Source organism: Gekko japonicus, unplaced genomic scaffold (genome assembly GCF_001447785.1).
Source record: "Gekko japonicus isolate JY-2015 unplaced genomic scaffold, Gekko_japonicus_V1.1 scaffold223, whole genome shotgun sequence".
Lineage (NCBI taxonomy): Eukaryota > Metazoa > Chordata > Lepidosauria > Squamata > Gekkonidae > Gekko > Gekko japonicus.
In genome coordinates this window covers 1270246-1289980 of record NW_015175977.1, presented here as the reverse complement: position 1 = coordinate 1289980, position 19735 = coordinate 1270246, and the positions used below count along the sequence as shown (strand labels likewise).

The 19735-nt window shown below is 43.2% G+C and overlaps 1 protein-coding gene across 1 annotated transcript in view; it reads left to right on the top strand.

Annotated features, from left to right (window-relative positions):
* Positions 1-19735, top strand: part of SYNE1 (spectrin repeat containing, nuclear envelope 1) — a 436861-nt gene that overhangs the window by 155208 nt on the left and 261918 nt on the right. Inside the window, exons 47-52 of the mRNA XM_015426162.1 lie at positions 835-990; positions 2232-2523; positions 3354-3526; positions 5961-6270; positions 16168-16332; positions 17150-17506. Coding sequence (XP_015281648.1) covers positions 835-990; positions 2232-2523; positions 3354-3526; positions 5961-6270; positions 16168-16332; positions 17150-17506 — 1453 coding nt within the window. The remainder of the gene's footprint in view (positions 1-834; positions 991-2231; positions 2524-3353; positions 3527-5960; positions 6271-16167; positions 16333-17149; positions 17507-19735) is intronic.

Below are 19735 nucleotides of genomic sequence, written 5' to 3'. Positions count from 1 at the left end.
CCAACTCCAAATCATTAATAAACAAGTTAAAAAGCATCAGACCGAGTATTGATCCCTGTGGTACCCCACTGCTTACCACCCTCCACTGAGAAAATTGCCCATTTATACTCACTCTCTGTTTCCTATGAATTAGCCAGTTTTTGATCCACAAGAGGACTTGTCCTTTTATCCCATGACTATTGAGCTTACTTAGGAGCCTTTGATGAGGAACTTTATCAAAAGCTTTCTGGAAGTCAAGGTAAACAACATCTGTTGGGTCCCCCTTGTCCACATGTTTGTTTACTCCCTCAAAGAACACTAACAGGTTAGTGAGACAAGATCTTCCTTTACATAACCCATGCTGAGCCTGCTTTTCCTCTCTGAAAGTGACCTTATTGTGGCTGACAAAAATAACACTAAATGGCAAAATCCACAGTCAACTATAACAGAGAGGAAGGCTGCCTGTCAAACAGTAAGGGAACACAAAAAGCACCTCAGCCATCAATGCCAAGGAGAATAAAAATATATTGACCTGGTATCCCCCCTCTTTACCTGACATGGGTGGTTTGTTTGTTTTCCCCCACATGTGCCATCAGGTAGGCTTGCCAGCTCTGAGTTGGGAAATCCCTGGAGATTTTTGGGGTGGAGCGTGAGTGGTGGGTGTTGCCTTCTGACACACTTCCGGTGATGTCAGGTGGTGTGGCATATGCAAATAAGTTATGCTGATGAGTTATGCTAATGAGCTCTTGCACCTCTTTTTCTACGAAATGACCCCTGGCCATAACTATGTAATTACTAGTGAATTAATTCTGGACTTATCTAGAAACAGCTCTTATATTTTTCTTTCATCAATAGCTTTGAAGGTCTATGCAAGAAGCAGAGCCTGTGGCTCTGTGAAATGGAGGAGAGAATACATACGGAAGCTTTGGGAGAGACCAAACAGCACATTCCTGATAAGAAAAATGAGGTGCAGAAGGTGGAAGCGTTTCTCGAAGAGCTACTGGTTGCAAGGTATAAACCCAACTTTACTGACTGTTCCTTTTTTGACAGTTGTTTGCTTTATGCACTTCAGTGGCAGAAATACTCTACAAACTCAAATATTTACAGCAGCAGTCCCCAAACATTTTGAACTGGTGGGCACTTTTATGAGAGGGCATGGTGAGCACCACCCCAAAATGGCTCCTGCAGGTCCTATTTTGCGGCTGGCGGGGGGCTTTGGGGGGCATTCCAGGAGGGGGAGGGGAATTTGTCGATTGGTATTCAGGTGTACGGCTGGCGGCAGCCCCTCTCCTTCCCCTCCTGAAAGATTTAAAGGGCCCTCCAGCTGATTGGCGGGCCATGTGCTCCTGTTGATCAGCTGAAGCTTAGGGCCCTTTAAATCTCACAAGAGGGGAGGGAGACTGGTGGCTGTGGGTAGCTGCTGCTGCAGGCGGGGCTTAGGGTGGTGCTTCCCCCGCCAACCAGCTGGCCAGTGGCAGGCAGGAGCCTGCGAAATTCGGGATCCCCCACCCCCACTTAGGAATTGGCAAGCCTAAACTGGAGCCATATGATGGAGCCAAGTTCACACTTAGGCAGATGGTGGATATCATTTGGCATTAAAAACAGGGACAATTTTGGCAAAGAGTTGTGGTGGCTCAAGTGGTTAAGACGCTGAACTGCAGGCTGTGGCAGGGCGGTAGTTCAGCAGTTCGAGACGCAAGTGTGCCGCATGACGGAGAGAGCTCCCGTCTCTAGTTCCAGCTCCTGCCAACCGAGCAGTTCGAAAGCAAGAAATTGCCAGTAGATAAATAGGTATCACTTTGGTGGGAAGGTAACAGCGTTCCGTGCGCCTTGGTGTTTAGTCATGCCGGCCACATGACCACGGAAACGTCTTCGGACAGCGCTGGCTCTTCGGCTTTGAAACGGAGATGAGCACCGCAACCCTAGAGTCGGACTCGACTGGCTTTCGAGCAAGGGAACCTTTACCTTTATGCCAATATTATGTGGATGAGTATATACAGTCAAATTCTACTTAAGTGCAAATATTATAGGGCTGCAGTTTGGTTGTACTTTCTTTTTACTGGTGCTCTTGACATATGGTCTAACAATTGTATTTTCAATTACTGTAATTTTACTCATGTATTTTTAAATGAAACTACTAGCATTTACTTCCAAATGACTTTTAATTGTCATCTCAGTTATATAGCCCATAGTTTTATCACTATGTCTGTAACTGAGTACTTCATTGTTAATTTTAAATTTTCTTTTTTAAGAGAATCTTTTGATAAACTTTCCCAGAGGACACAAGTTTTAAATGAGAAAGGGCATAGTGCTGGGAGAGAAATCCGTCTGGCATCTCAGCATTTTACTGCATATCAGAATCTTATCAAGAAAGTCAAAGAAAAGCTGAGGGCTGCCCAGGTGGCCCTCCAGGAGCACCAAGCTTTTGAAGAAGCTCTGCTGAATGTGTGGACCTGGGTGAAAGATGTGAAAGAAAAGTTGGTCTCTGCAGAGGGCACCATTGGGAGTAAAATTACCTTAGAAAAACGTCTTTTGCAAATTCAGGTAAAGTAAGGAAAATGATGGAACTGTTGGTATCTGAACTAATTGCTATAGACCAGAGGCTTTCAAAGTTTTCAGAAGGCGTAGCCATTTTCGACTGCTATAGCAAAATAAAACAGAAGTCAAGTGGCATCTTAAAGACTAGAAAAGTTTTGTCATACTGTACTTTCTGTGAAGATAAAACAAAATGTTTGAGCCTCCCCAAAGATAACAGAGACCAAGGAAAGACAGTCTACCAAAATACAGTATTACCCTTGATTACTTTTTGTATATTTATTTATGAAATTAGGAATAATTTTTCTACTAATATTGAACTCAGTCCAATAAAGATAAGTTAGCACATATACTGAATAGTATTATTTAGAAAAAGAATCCAGCAAGGTAGTGAAGAAGCTCTGACAGATTCATGAAGTCTACTAGCTGTGATGACCAAAAAGAACATCCACATCCAGAGACAGTAAACATTTGAATAGCAGTGCTAGAAAGTAAATCAGAGGAAGGAAGTAAAACAGAGATTCCCTGTTTGTTGGCCTTCCAGGGCAACTGGTTGACCACTGTTTGAAATAGGATGCTAGACTAGGTGGACTGCTAGTCTGACCTAGCAAGGTTCTTTCTATGTTCTTATTTAATGTAATTGTAAAGTAATACGTCTGTAAGGAGTCGCCAAAAGGAATCTGAAATCCATGTCAGAGTATTGCCTGTTGAAAAAGCTGTCTGTGTAACTCCTTCTGCTTATATGATGCAGCCTTGAATTGTTGCAAAGCGTGATATGGGGGTTTCTTCATGTCTGTAAACTAATGAACTTGAAAATTAAGAATCATTTTGCTTCCCAGGACATCCTTTTAATGAAGGGAGAGGGAGAAGTCAAGGTAAACATGGCCGTTGGCAAAGGTGAACAAGCCCTTAAAAGTAGCAATGAGGAAGGGCAGAAAGTGATATGGAGCCAGCTAGAAACATTAAAGGATGAGTGGAGTAGCATTATCAAAACTTCAGTGAGCTATCAAAGGTAAGTATATTCATTCCTGTTTGTTCTAAAATATGATCATTATTTAGTAATTATGTTTATTGAGAACAACTTAATCTTTGGTTCAATTAATTCACTCGATGTTGTTTTTGCACAATAACTATCTCTGCATCAGCCATTCATCGGTTACATATTTCATTGGTGAAATGAAAGTGTGAATCAGGTTGTATATCCAAGACTGTCAAGAGCCACCATGGACCCCAGACAAAGATTCCATCTGGGGCCCCCCATATGACCCTGATCCAAACCAATTTTTATAACAAAACAACTTGGCTAGCTGTTACCATCCTTAATAATAAAATGATCCACATGTCCATCTGTCTGCCTATTTGTGGCAGGCATAACTCAGAAACTAAAACTGGGAATCTTAAAACTGGCCACTAGCTTCAGGATAATCAATGGAATTACAGGACCAAAAATGAAAGGAATTGGAATATCCTGGCCCAAGTTATCTCCAGCCCCCCAATGATATCTGCAGTGGAAGCTAAACTTGTATAGTGGTTAAAGTGTTGGACTAGGCTCTGGGAAGGCCATGTTTGAATCCCCCCTCAGTCATGGAAGCTTGCTGGGTGACCTTGGGTCCATCATACACTCTCATCCTAACCTACTTTACAGGGTTGTTGTGAGGATAAAACAGAGGAGAGGAGAACAATGTAAGCTGCTTTGGGTCCTCCTTGGGAGAAAGATGTGATATAATTAAAGTAAATAAATAAGTTCTAACTTCTGTTCCTCATTTGTTCCACTGAGGCAGATTAAGAACATAAGAACATAAGAGAAGCCAATGTTGGATCAGGCCAATGGCCCATCTAGTCCAACACTGTCACACAGTGGCCAAAAAATACCAGGTGCCATCAGGAGGTTCACCAGTGGGGCCAGGACACTAGGAGCCCTCCCACTGTTGCCCCTCCCCCAGGCACCAAGAATACAGTGCATTACTTGCCCCAGACTGAGAGTTCCTATCTATACCTTGTGGCTAATAGCCACTGATGGATCTCTGCTCCATATGCTTATCTAATTCCCTCTTGAAGCTGTCCATGCTTGTAGCCTCCTGTGGCAGTGAATTCCATGTGTTAATCACTCTTTGGGTGAAGAAGTACTTCCTTTTATCCGTTCTAACCTGACTGCTCAGCAATTTCATTGAGTGCCCACAAGTTCTTGTATTGTGAGAAAGGGAGAAAATTACTTCTTTCTCTACCTGCTCTATCCCATGCATAATCTTATAAACCTCGATCATGTCACCCCTCAGATGTCGTTTCTCCAAGCTAAAGAGCCCAAAGCGCTTTATAGGGAAAGTGTTCCAAACCTTTGATCATTCTAGTTGCCCTTTTCTGCACTTTTTCCAGTGCTATAATATCCTTTTTGAGGTGTGGTGACCAGAACTGTACACACTACCCCAAATGAGGTCGCACCTTTGATTTATACAGGGGCATTATGATACTGGCTGATTTGTTTTCAATTCCCTTCCTAATAATCCCCAGCATAGCGTTTGACTTTTTTATTGCAGTTGCACACTGTCTCGACATTTTCATTGAGTTATCTACTACGACTTCAAGATCTGTCTCTTGGTCAGTCTCTGCCAGTTCGGACCCCATCAATGTGTATTTATATTTAGCATTAACATATTACAGTTAAGGATGGAGGGAAAGCATCCTTTTACCACTTTGATAGATTATGGGGAAATATTAGCCCCCCCTTCTGTTCATAATAGTAATTTTTTTTTTGCTCCTATACTACTATTAAATACATTCTAAGTTGCCAACCAGGATGGGTGAGGGGCAGTTGAGACTGAAAAATTGGGGGGTGGGGGCTTACATGGGGATAGATGAATGGCAGATCATGAAAGGAAGAGATCAAAATGAAGGAAGAGAAATGTATGAAAAAGAGTTAGAGACAACTGTGATGCCCCTTCTCCACTCACAGATTGCCTACCACACTCTGCAAACTCTCTCAGGTTCAGGGTACACGTAGGTCGGGACATCTCACTCACCACCCTTCTTGTCCTTTTAAAAATATAGATAGAGTCTTGATCATTTCCCCTCTCAGGTCCTCTCTTTCATAGAGACATCCACAGACAGGGTAGCCCAGCCCCTTTAACAATATGCCCTAACTCACACAGAATTATTGGGTTTGGTGCTGGCTCTTCGGCTTTGAAACGGAGATGAGCACCGCAACCCTAGAGTCAGATTCGACTGGCTTTCGAGCAAGGGAACCTTTACCTTTAACCTGACTCATACAGAGAGTCATGGCAAGTGATATTTTCAGTGTCATTTTCTCTGTGCAAATATTTGTTTATGTATTCATTTTTTTCAATACAAATCTATATTAGCAGCCCTGCTGATCAACCTGCTGTAAGATCAATGGTATCTCTGAAGTTGTGCAGGATTTCTGAAGTTACTATGTGTTTCTTTAATATAAGCTTGCTGGAGTCTGTAATTAATCAGTGGAATGACTATCTGGAGAGGAAAAATCAGCTAGACCAATGGCTGGAGTCAGTAGATCACAAAGCGGAACAGCCTTTGGAGCTCCAGAATGGCCTGAAAGAAAAGTTTTCACAACTGGACTATTTCCAAGCTATTGTTTCAGAAGTAGAAGATCATGCTAATGACCTGCAACAACTCAAAGAGAAAGCCAGAGAACTGTATGAAAAAACAGAGGACAGTTCTTTCAGAGAAGCCACTCAAGAGGAGCTGAAAATGCAGCACAGTGACATTACAACTGTGGTCAAGGTAAATGTTTTGTAAGATATGCCCCTTTATAGAAATTTAATAGTGAGATCTTGCAGTTGCAACAGTATAATACTAATCTTAATTGAGGAACATGTTTACATGAAAAATATGTGTCATGTCCCATAAGAAGCAAAGTTTCTAAGTTGTAACAGAAGGAGGATTCTGGAAGAGGAGGGTATGCAACAGAGCAGCAATTGAGCAAATAACAGGATGCTTTGACAGTGGCTTCATTCTTGCAGGGCAGATGAATTGCTTGGAGTATCAATAATCGCTATAGATTTATTGAGCAAGGTATCATGATTGGTTCCTAGAATCACCTTACCCAGCAAAGCAAGGGTAGCTTAGTGAGACTAATCTCCCGTCTTTCAGTTAACTACTTTGATGGTACCCAGAGCAGTAGGTAGTTAATGCAGTGTACTCTACTGCTAGAGAGGAGGCAGAATCTGACTGCCAGAATCTCTAGTTTGAGGCTTACTGCACTGTAAAATAATTGTCCTTTTCTCTTAACAAAAATGTAGTTATCTCAAGTTAATTAGAAATAAGGGAAGTATTTTCCTAGCTCTGAGATGATGTGGAAGTCCATCACCATGGTGTTGCTTAGTCATAAGATTGTATCTACAGCCTAGAAGTGACATCACATTGTCACCAAATGTTGATTTTTTTAAAAAAGATTATCAGCATGAGCACAGGAAGATCAGAATCAGATCCTTCATTCCAGAAAACTCCCAAACCCCAACAGCAGAGAGCAGCGCAGATCACTAGCAGGAAAGATGGGGGGGGGGATTTTGAATATAAAGGCACCACCATGAACCACTCCAGAACTTCATGATAGACTTTAGTTTGTGAGCTGGTTCATGCCCATCCCTACCCAAGACAACTAAGAGTCTAGAACTCCCAAATCCAATTAGGACAATCAGTTCAATGAAACCTGTACAGATAATCATAAAGGGGAAATTGTGATAATGTTTAAATGTAAGTAAACTTCAGAAAATAGGGAATAAATATTTGGTTAAAATTAATACTAGCAAAAAAGTAAAGCCTGGAACATATATCATTAAAGGAAAGAAAAAGGCTACAGAGGCATATGTCTTCAGTCTATTTTGAGTATATCCTGTAGCTACAAGCAAAACCCCAGCATAATGAGATCCAGGAGTAAATGTGGTTCATTTGCCTGGAATGCCTTCTAGGGAGTCAAGGAAATTGAAGTACTGAGTGGTTTTGTCATTTTGGAATGTAGAAGTAAGGGCAGCGGAAGGAAAACTGCAGTCACAAGTTATATGTAATACTAGGAATAAGGCCCATTGTGGAAATAAATACAACGAGCTCTAGAAAGAGGCTCTGGGTGGGTGCCCTGGCCTTGGGCACTCAGCATCAATTTGCTGTGGTGACCTCAGCAGGGTATAATGACACAGAGCTTACCGTTTTCTCCAGGGTAACTGATCTCTGCCATCTGAAAAGCAGTGGTAATTCTGAGTGATCTCCAGCCATCCCCTAGAGATTAACAACAATGGTTTAGCAGGAGGAAATGGCTGGTTTGGAGGGTGTCGTCTATGGCATTGTACCTGTCTGAGGTCCCACCCCTCCACAAACCTCACCCTCTTCATGCTTCACCTCTCAAATATCCAGGAATTTCCCAACCTAGAGTTGGCAACCCTGTCTCCTTCTCAGCCAACCATCAACCTGCCTTTATCTGCCACTCTCAGCTTTCCACACACACACCCCACAGCCTCTACCTAGGAAAACTACAGGCACTCTCAGCTTTCCACACACACACCCCGCAGCCTCTACCTAGGAAAACTACAATCTTTCTCCGCGTTGGGGACCCAAGCAGGGGGGAAGCAACCTCAGCAGGGTATAATGACACAGAGTCCACCCTGCAAAGCAGCCATTTTCTCCAGGGGAACTGATCTCTACCATCTGGAGAGCACTTATAATTCTGAGTGATCTTCAACCCTCACCTGGAGATTTGCAGCAATGGTCCCCCAGGAGGAAATGGCTGGTTTGGAGGGTGTAAGCTATGGCATTGTAGTTGTCTGACATCCCAGCCCTCCACAAACCCCACCCTCTCCAGGCTTCACCCCTCAAATATCCAGGAATTTCCCAGCCTTGAGTTGGCAACCCTATCTCCTTCTCAGCCAACCATCAATTTACCTTTATCTTCCCCTGTTACTTCAGCTTTCCATCTCTCCCCCCCCCACCTGCAGCCTCTACTTAGGAAAACTACAGACTTTCTCCACAGTGGGGACCCAAGCAGGAGGGTAGCGACCTCAGCAGGATGTAATGACACAGAGTGCACCCTGAAAAGCAGCCATTTTCTCCAGGGGAACTGATATCTACCATCTGGAGAGCAGTTGTAATTCTGAGTGATCTCCTGCCCTCATCTGGAGATTGGCAACAATGGTCCCCCAGGAGGAAATGGCTGGTTTGGAGGGTGCAGTCTATGGCATTGTGCCTGTCTGAGAACCCACCCCTCCTCAAACTCTAACCTCTCCAGGCTCCACCAAATATCCAAGAATTTCCCAACCTGGAGTTGGCAACCCTATTTCCTTCCCAGCCAACCATCAACCTACCATTATATGCCCCTCTGACTTCAGCTTTCCATCTCCCCCTCCCCAACCTGCAGTCTCTACTTAGGAAAACTCTGCAGTGGGGAGCCAAGCAGGAGGGAAGCAACCTCATCAGGGTATAATGACACAGAGTCCACCCTGCAAAGCAGCCATTTTTTCCAGGGGAGCTGATCTCTGCCATCTGGAGAGCAGTTGTAATTCTGCATGATCTCTAGTCCTCACCTAGAGATTGGCAACAAGGGTCCCCTGGGAGGAAAAGTACAGTCTTTCTCCACAGTGAAGACCAAAGCAGCTTACATCATTCTCCTCTCCCCTTTAGATCAGCACAACAACTCTGTGAGGTAGGTTTGCTGAAAGTCTGTGAGTGGTCCAAAATTACCCACTCAGTTTCTGCAGCAAGAACCTGGGTCTGGCAGACCTGGCTCTGAAGCACTAACTGCTACACCTAGGGTAGCCAACCTCCAGGTGAAGCTTGAAGATTGCCGGGTATCACAACTGAACTCCAGACAACAGATCCCCCCCCGTGAAAATAACTGCTTTGGAGGGTGGACTCTATAGCATTCTATTCAGCTGAGGCCTCTCCCCTCCCCAAACCCTGGCTTCCATAGACTCCACCACAAAATATCCAGGAATTTCCCAATCTGGAGCTAGCAACCCTAGTCAGGACTGGCTCCAATGAGTTCCCCACAAAGGCCTGGAAAGAGCCTCCTGCCTTTGCCTTTTTACTGACAGAATGAAGCTTGGTTGCCTAGCAACAGCCACTGAGGGAAAAGTTAGTCCCACAGGAGTCAAGAAGGAGAAGTGTCTTTTTAAGGAGAGACAGCTGTTTTGGCAGTTAATTCTGTGAGGGAAAAGTGTCCAGGCTGGCAGTGGGTGATGGAGAGGAGCAGACCCAGCCCCCAGCCAATGGCATGCAAGTACTCTTGAGTGGTGGTTGATGGGCCAATGGCTGATGGAGTGCACAGCACAGCCAATGGGAGAGCTGGAAATGGCCTATATATAGGGCAATTTTATATATAGAATTGCCAGTCATGGCCTGGTAACCTGAGGGGATGGGAATATGGAGGGCACTGCTGGCAACAGTGTGATGTCACTTCCAGTGAAAACCCAGAGGTGTCTTCACACTTCTCTAGGAATCACTGGAAATTCTATGGTAAAACTATAGACTTTCCTGTGATTTCTAGAGAGAGGACTGATGTCACTTCCGGGGTTCCTCAGAAGTGACATCACACTGTCACTGTTGATTTTTTAAAGATTATTTCTCTCCCACTGGCCACAGGGGGCAGGGGATCGCCACCCCTAGCAGGGACTTGGCAGTCCTCTCACCGGCTCTGTCTCACTCTCCCCCCCCTCTTTCTTGTTCTCTACTTTTAGTTGTTTAAATGTGTGCAGCTCTTACATTGTTTTCTTGTTGATTGGCTGTTTGGGGGAAGGGTGAATGGTAGCATCATAGGAAGTTGTTGTTATATTTACTATCTTATGTAAAAAACGATGAAAAATCTTAATAAAATGTTTGAAGACAATTTCCCTGTCGTGTGCTCCATGTTAAGAACTGTTAAGAGTTCTTGTAAAAATCATTTGGAAAAGCTGTTAGAGATTGTGGTGGTTTTGAGTTTTGTGCGCCACAACCGTTGCTGAAGCACTTTACTCATAGACTAGAAGGGCTGTTTAGTTTAAGACAGCTGCTGTATCCATAAAAAAGCAATTCCAAATCACAACAAATTAACAATAGAACGGGTTGGGAAATCAGAATATAGTAGATATTACAAACAAAACTTACTACCTTACTACCTTCCTGAACTACTTATTGAACTGGAACTTGACTCATCAACACCCTCATTTTTTTTCTTTGTTGTCTGTGGGGACTAAACACTGGAAAATTTTCTGAGTCATACAGTATACTAGAGAATCACTTTTTAGAAATTAGAGACCCTACTGAAGTCCTTGGCACTTTTTTTTTTAATGGTCCCTGAATCTGGAAGTATGGGCTAAGGGACCTCCAAAACATTTCCCCCCTAGCATCTGCACTTAACACTGTGGGGAAACAAGGACATCCTTCTCTCTGTATTTCTTGCATTCTGATCCTTGAACTTACTAGTATGTTTAAAGGTCCTTCGACATTTATAATTACATATAACTTTATTGAACAGAGAATGAATTCTGTTCAGTAATTATTGTGGTGATTACAATAGGAGTGAGAGGAGAAATGAACAAAAATCAAGGTAAAATTTTAGTTTTTATAAGTTCAATCCTACTTAGCCACAGTATTTTAAACTTCGAATACTTTTTTCAGGATCTACATGTTTTCTTAAAAATAGTTTCAAAATTATTAGCTACTAGCCTGATACCCATGATTCGTTATGATATTTAAGTTTCATAAATCCAGTTATAATACTGATGATGTGAAGTCTGAAATGTAAAATTTGTTGTAGGAATTCTAATGGAAAAGATTGTAGTGTAAAAAATGAAGTAAGACATATGTACTTTTTTTTCCTACTGAAGGACCTCTCTGTAGACCACACTGGTGGTTCTGCCCTCAGGTGCTAGGATCACCAGGCTGCTTGGTGAGCTCACTCTGGAGCAGGCCACATAGAACTGTCCATTTAAGAAGCAGTCGTCTGTTACATCAACTCCTGCCACCTTCCATGAAAGTGATGGCCTCTCTACTTGTGTTCCTGGATTGTTTTGCTCATATGGAGACTGTGTTGTTCTGAGCACCTCAGGGTGATCTCACTGGTATTTGGCCTGCACAGCTCAGTGCCCCGCAGGAGTACTATGTGCAAATGTCTTTGCCACATTCCTAAATTGCCTCCTCCTTGTAGTGTTGGTGTATCTGGCATGATGTTTGCCAGGAGCTTTCTTGGGGGCAGTAAGAGGTGAGAGGTTGAAGGGGAGTTGGTGGAAGGGAATGGTGATGTCACAGTCAGGTCCAGTGAGCAACAGATAGCAAAGCAGGTTGGAGAGCCAGTCCAGGGTCAGCCAATAATTCAGTCAGAAAAGCCTTACAAACAAGTCCCAAACAGTTTAACACAGCCGCAATCAAAACATACCAAGAGTCATAGTCCATAAATCATGCTGAGTCCGATAAGGGCAGAGCGTTGTAGTCAGGGAAATGCCAAGGGTCAGTTAGCCGTAAATCAGGAGCAGGTAAACAGATGCTGAAAGTCCAAACACCAACTGAGTCCAAACCGAAGAATCCGCAAGATCTGAAGCAAGGTCACACAGAGTGTCTGGTCCTGACATCAAGCACGGTTTGCTCAAGGCAACAGGTCTGCTGAAATAGCGTGCTGGCTCATTATCTCATTATCTCCCTAAAACAATGTCCAGGCTGCTGTCAAAACTCAGGGCTGAGCTCACGTCGAACACGCAGGCGTGCAGCCTTTCGCCTCTCATTCAGCTCCTGATGCCTTCGGTCTCGGAGCCTGTTGACAGGTGGAGGAGATTCTGGTGAGGATGCACTTGTGCTCGGCAGCACCTGATCGACCTCAGGTGGCTCTTGCTGAGTGGTATCCTCCTCAGAACTTACAGTTTCTTCTGTTAAAGGAGTCAAGTCCTGATGTCCCTGGCTGTCAAGCCCTGCTTCTGAGGCCATGTCGGGGGCAGGCATGACAGGTGATGCAGTGGACATTTCTTCAGGTACATGAGGGACACACACATCAAAATGGCTCCTAGAAAGGTCCTTTAGTATCTCCCCATGAACATTCATTAACTCAATTGCCATGCTGGCTTTTTTGAAAAATGTCTATTCAGGAGTCTTGAATCGCTGATTTCTTTAACCGTCCTCAACTGTCTGCAATTGGGGGAACACATTTTGCCCCTTTTTTACTCCCTTAGGGTAACCCCCCCTTTTGTTTTTTTACAAAAATGTTTCTCATTGATGTTACATTTTAAAAGTGGGACATTACACATTCAAAACACCATCCGAGCAATCAGATATTAAGCAAATTCATATGTGAACCAATTTTCCAGAACCCAAATTGTGAGAAGTTAAATAACCTAATAAAGGAAACTAGTTTACTACAAATTTGGGGTATATTTCCATTGTGGGAGTGTGGCTAAGCTGGGCCAGGAACACCCTGATGGATTAAAGTACCCTGGCCCTGCTCCTACACCTGACAGACACTGGCCTGTCTGGTGTTGGGGGGGATTGTATTTAAAAGCATCGGGGAGGCTGGGCCAGCAGCAGTGCTAAGGCAATCCTGCTGAGCAAACCTCCCCGGTGACTGTAAGCATCCCACCTCCTCTCCTACACCTGACAGGCAGCTGCCTGTCCAGTGTAGGACGGGGAGGGGTGAGGAGGAAACAGCAGTTTCCTCTTTGACCAAATAGCCAAACTGAACAATAATGGAGAAAGTGGACTTCTGGTTTATGGTGACCCACTAGCGGATGCATCCCTGGTATCTCCCGGGAAGGCAATCCACGCACCAGCGGTTAGGAGGGGGGGATTGTTCGCCACCCCCCTGGAGCCTTTGTGATAGGCTCCTAGCCATGGGGCTTTGAAGGGTGGCCTCTTCGCCAGCGCGATACTGGGGAATTGAGGTGCTCTTCCGCCCCGACGGTCCGGCTGTTGTGCGTCCGTAATGGAACTCGATCCGCCGACCGGGACAAGCGTTGGAGATCGGGCGTTTTTCATGTACCTTTGGCGAGGTCTTTGGACCAACAATGAATAGTGAGTCGAGCTAAACTAAAACACTGGGATTATAAAAGACAGCTCCACCGGAAATGACGAGATTAGCAAGCGGGGGAGGGTCCCCTCCCATACGCATGAGTGAAGTAGCGATTTTTCAAGGGAGAGCTGAAGTAAAAGCATTGAAATCTGTTTTGAGGAATACACTAGAGTGCCAATAAGCATTTGGGCAAATTGCAAAGACTTCAGCAAGTTCTCTTAAAAGTAAACAATCTGCAAATATGGCGCTGAGGAAAACGGAGAAAGAAAAGCAAGCGAAACTTAAACCACCTGGAAGTATGAGCCCTTGACCAGAAGATACCACCGAGTTTTCTAAGCTGTTAGCGGACTCTTTGTGCCCTCTACTGGACCAGATGATGGATATCAATCAACAGTTGACAGTATTAAACCAGACGTTTGCAGCTCAGCAGCTCCAATTGAATGAAACTACAAAAATGTTGGAGCAAACAGCTGAGAAGGTGAAGGAAATGGATGCCAAATCTAAAAAGGTGAACAAAAGGGTGCAGTTGCTAAAAAAGAAGCAAGTTTCAGATGAATCTCAGCTTTTGCAGATACAAATGGAGAAAGCTAACTTTGTTCTCCGATTTCAAGGAGTCCCTGAGGCTAAAGACGAGACTCTAAAACAAATACTGAGTGATGCACTGGCTCCAATTGCAGATTTAAAAGCAGAATATCTTATAAGCGAAATGGATGTGGTCTATAGAGCCTGTTCTGTATACATTAATAGAATAATCTGCCTGGAGAGATAGTGGTAAGATTCTCAAAGAAGAGACATGTGAGGGACCAAATTTTGAAAGCAACATCAGGAGTACCCCTGAAAATTGGAGGCAATATCATCAAGATCCTAAAAGACATCCCATTTGAAATAAGGAAGAAGAGGAAGAAATATAAAGACTTGATTATGTTCTTACAAACAAACAGCATTCATTATAGATGGTTGGTTCCTGAAGGTGTCCTTTTCAAACTTTAGGACAAAAAAGAAAAAATATGACTCTGTTTCTAAAGCGCATGCGTTTCTGACTGAGACTGCAACTGGGAGAGTTGGGTGAGGACGCCAAAGAAGGCGAGGACAGTAAACCTAGTGATGGAACTGTTTCTTCTACTGCTACTTCCGATGAGGACTCTGCTTCTGAGAAGGGGGCAGCAGCCCCCAAATGCGGTTATCAATTGAGGAATAGAAAAGATTTTTAAAAATGGCTGAAGAACTCTGAATTGTGCTGTATAATTTTATTAATTGGTGATGCTCTTGTGTTTCTCTTTAAACAGTGAAATTATTGTTATAAAGATAAATAATATAGCTTAAACGACCATGTTCAATGTAACTATAGCATTTTAGACTAACGCTGATACAAGCTGTTGTAATGATCTCCTATACTTGGGTTTTTAGTGGTTTTCTTTCCTTTCTCCCTTAGTTGTAATTTCCCCTTCCCTTTTTTCGTAGTTTATAGAAAAATGCAATTTAAAAAATCACCTTCGGGGGGCCAAAAAAAAAGGAGAAAGAGAACATTCTTGTCTACTCCAGAGAGTAGTTCAAACTGCAATGAATGATCACCAGTTCAACAATACTGTAGTTTTAGAAGGTTTATACATAATTTGTTCCAAAATCAAATTTAATGAAGATTTGTCCAGGTCATTATGTCAAATGTTTTTTGTCATGAGCATTTTTGTCAAAAACATAAAATATAACATGACCAGATTAACTACATTAATCTTCTAATATTCCAGGATTGCTGACTTTTTTTTGGTATTTTTGCAGAGTGTGTGTGTACACATGTGTGCGCATGCACATGTTCATGCCTGGGAGTCATAGTGACCTCTGGTAACTCCTGCTGGGACACAGAGGTCATTCAAAGAAGTGGCTTGATAGCCTGCCTCTGGCCTCCCAGCCAGTATTCTCTGGAGGTCTCCCATACAAATACTTGCCAGGGTTGGCCCTGCTTAGCTTCTGAGATCTGACAAGATTGGCTATGCCTGGGCTATCCAGGTGAGGGCTGGATTGCTGTTCTTTTGAAAAGCCTATTTGAGCTATTCTTGTAAAGTTCTCTAGAATATTGTTCAACCATTTTGCTAAAACTGATTTAAGAATTTTGTAATCAGTATTCAGCAGCAGTGAAACTGGTTGATAAAATGAAACCTTTTGCAGATCCTACCCTGGTTTAAAAGTACTTCTCAGGTTTTCAGCTACCCAAGAGTTAGATTGCAGCCCTTTTAACTGGAAATATGCATACAATTTATATAAATAAAGTATCAGTTCCTCCCCCCAATTTTTTTTGGGGGGAACCAAGTTAATTAGACCATCAGGTCTGGACCGTATTATTTTTTTAAAACCTTCTATAGCCTGTTTTTTAATTTTTTCAAGGAGAATTGTAAATAAGCCTCAGAGCCATACCTGGATCAAAAGCCAAAATGTTAAGCATCCAGGAAGTGAATAGTGCCCAAGTGAGCCTGAAACTTCAGAGCAACCAACCTGTTCAACAAACTAATTCAAAAAAGGACAATTGGTAATAAGAGGGCTCCCTGGGTGATAAATTTGAAGAGTATTACCTTGGGCATAGGCCAAGAAAACATCCAGTGAACTGACACCCAAGTCTTAGATTGTGGTTGCTCAGCCATCTCATTGACAACGTTCTCTATGATTTACAGGAAAAAATGAGAAAAGTAGAAGACATTGTCAAGGATCATTTACTGTATCTTGATGCAGTGCATGAATTTACAGATTGGCTTCATTCAGCAAAAGAAGAGCTTCACCGCTGGTCAGATGCCTCAGGGGATTCATCAGCCATACAGAAAAAACTGGCCAAAATAAAAGTGAGAAACTTTACGGCAGTTGCTTTATTAGCAATTAACAGTATGTATTAAGACAGAGAATGATTAAGAATAAGGACACACTTTTTAATTTTACATGACCCATTACATTCAGTTGCAAGCATATATATGCTAATTAAAATTTTAATTGCAGGTATTTGAAATTTTTAAAAAAAGATTCCTTGGCTCACAGTGTTAATTGTGAGCCATGTACAATAAATCTGGTAGAACTGGGTAGTGCAGATACACAAAAAAGAATCATGTGTGCCCCTGGCAGTTTGCCACTTCATAATTTGTTGCAACTGTATATATCATATCACCTTTACATATCATACCCAAAACAAGACACCTAGTAAAATGCTTCTTCCCACAGGAAACGTGATATTAAATGTGAGACAGCATTGCAAAGTACCATTTCTACATTGCCCGTTGCTGACTTTTTATCAACAAGCTGATACTTCTCTCGAGTCCACATGCCATGCAAAGTTTAATCAAATCTAGCTTGTTTGCATTTTTTTTGTAAATGTGTTTGTTTTCCACTTAAGAGTTTCTGAAATTCTCTGTAACTTCACTCTATTACTTCTATTTTCTGCATAGCGTTTTTGTCTGCATATTTCTTTTAACGTTGTACTTACATTTAGTATGAAACCAGTGTTCAGATAATATTTTTGATGAAACTATATCCTAGTTGCTAGTCACTCAGTTAGCAGTCACTGTAAATGCTCTGGAGAATGCCATCAACCGTTTGTAGGAAGTGTGCCATTATCCAGCTAAAGTGAATCACAGCCCTTTCAGTTACTATGGCAATGTTCCATTGCAGGAGCTGATAGATTCCAGACAGACTGGTGAGAGCCGCCTAAGCAGAGTTCAGACACTGGCTCCTACGGTGAAGAGGAACACAACTGTTCAGGGGTGCAAACAAATAGACTGCGAAATGCAGGCCCTCCAATCTGACTGGAAGCAGTGGGAAGAGAGTGTATTCCAAACTCGGAATGGCTTGGAGGAGCTGGTTAGCCAAATGGCCTTGTCAGAGCAGGAATTTGCTACTCAGACTTCTCAGTTGGAAGAGGCCCTGCAGCGTTTCAGCAGTCTTCTTACAACCTGGTCCGAAGGACTGACCCCACTGGATAGTAAGCACACAGACAAAGAAATTGTGGAATGCTGGCACCGAGAAAAGGTAAACCAGTTTTGTTTGCGTTTTGGTGTTTTTCTAGTGATTCCTCCCTGTTTTAATCAGTAAAGTCAGGAAGAGACTAGCTGCTTGCAAACAAGAGAATGTAACATACTGTCCTTGGTAAGCTTGAACTTTCAGTATGTACTGTTAACAGAGGATAGAAAAACATTGAAAGAATTGGCACTACTTCATGTTTAAAAAGTAAGAAGCCAGTCACTGTGACTTCATGGCCTCCTGCGTGCACACACATGGTTGTATTAAACTTTTCAGTCTTTGTAACATAGTACTTGGGGGGGGCCTCTGAGCTGACTCTGTGAAGCTTTTGTTTAATGATTTTCTTTGTTTTCCAAGATACTGCTAAATATAATCACAGCAGAGACTGTCTTAAACAGGAACAATTCACTCACAAAGTGATTTTTGTTTCATTTCGGGGAAATTACTTTGTCTCAATGGATTTAAGTAGCAAGTATCTGCTACAGACCTTGAGTTAGAAGTTTCTTTGCAACATTTTTTGCCTTTGTCAGTCAGAATAAATTTAAAGGAACAGAACAAAACATTTTCTCACCCTCATAGTTGGGTAGTTGCATACTTTCTTGAATTTGGGGCCAAGGGGACTCAAAATAGTTGTAATAGATCCATCATATGTTTAGTTATGGGTTGTGTCCTGCAGTCTCTCATCAAAAGCACTAATAGCTGAAGGTCTTCCTCACTTTCTGCTCCCTGCAGCAGCCATTTCCTACGGTCCTGGGACCTCTATGAAGAAATAGCTGCATGGGTTAGGATGCTGCAGTGAGAAGCAGGGGAAAGACAAAATTTCTCCCTCCTCACTCTTCTGTGAGTGGAACTTTTCTGACAGAAGAAGATGAAGAGAGCAATTTCACTCTCTCCCCCTCCAAGCTGTAGCCTCCCAGTCTGGTTTTGCTCTATGCTGGTCCCATGACACTGGGAATAACTTTCCTTGGGACAGAAGTGGCTGCTGGGAGTGGGGGAGTGAGGAAGTCCTGCAGGATTCTTGTGCTAATTTCACCCCGGTTAGTGGAAGCATCATGAAATCCTACATGATTCTGCATGATACAGAATAGACTGTGCAAAATGTGCATTACATGTATTATTTATCAGAATTTACTCATGGATTAGATGGGAGTCTAGCACTAAAATATTCTCATGTAGCCTGCTGTCAGGTGCAATGCAATAAGCAACAGCATCTGACAGAGTGGTTCCTCAGTGGAACAGGCTTCCTCTGGAGGTGGTGGGCTCTCCTTCTTTGGAGGTTTTCAAACAGAGGCTAGATGGCCACCTGACAGCAATGCTGATTGTGTGAAGTTAGGCAGATCATGAGAGGGCAGGCAGGAAGGGTTGCCTCAGGGCTTACTTCTTGTGGCCCTTTCTTACACACCCAGGGAAATACTGATTGCCACTTTGGGCTTAGTAAGCAATTTTTCTCCAGGCTGGTTTGGCCAGGGATCCTGGAGGTTTTTTGTCATCTTCTGGGTGGGGAACAGCGGTCACTGCGGGTGTGGAGGGGGAGGTATTTGTTAATTGTGCAATGATGTCATTTAGGGCTGCCAAGCCGCGGCGGGGTATCCGTACGTCTTCACAGGATCCCTGCCACGAGGGACAGCGATACGCGTTGCGCCGCCGTCACCAGAGGGATCCTGTGAAGACGTGCGGATCCCCCGCCGCGGCTTGGCAGCCCTAATGTCATTGCATCGGGCACAGCAGGGCTCTTTGGGGACAGGGCTTTCCCTGCTGGCCAGCTGGCTGGTAGTGAATTGAGGGCCCCAAAATCAGGGGGACCCCACCCCCATCAGGGGGTTGGCAGCCCTGCCTGGTGCCAGCCCTACTGTCTTTAATGCGTCAGTCCAAAACATTCCTTTTAAAGCAGATTTTTTCGCTAGAGGTTTGATCTTTTTATTCTTTTTTCAATCTGCTGCTAGCATGAGGGCTGTTATAAGGATCATTTAGGCTGTCCTCTGGATTTTGTTGGCTGCAGTTGTTAATTTTAATTATTTTACCTTATTTTGTTTTATGAGGCACCCAAACAGATCTCTGAACAGGCTGCATATAAATACTATTCATGGCTCATTGTAGGTATATGTATACCCATTTTAACCTCTGACAAAGTAAAATCACTGCTTTCTCCCTTATCCACTGATGCAAGCTGTAAAAGGAAGAGGCTCCACCAATTTCTGGAGCAGGATTTCAGTAACCCCAGCAGGAAGTGTAAGATTA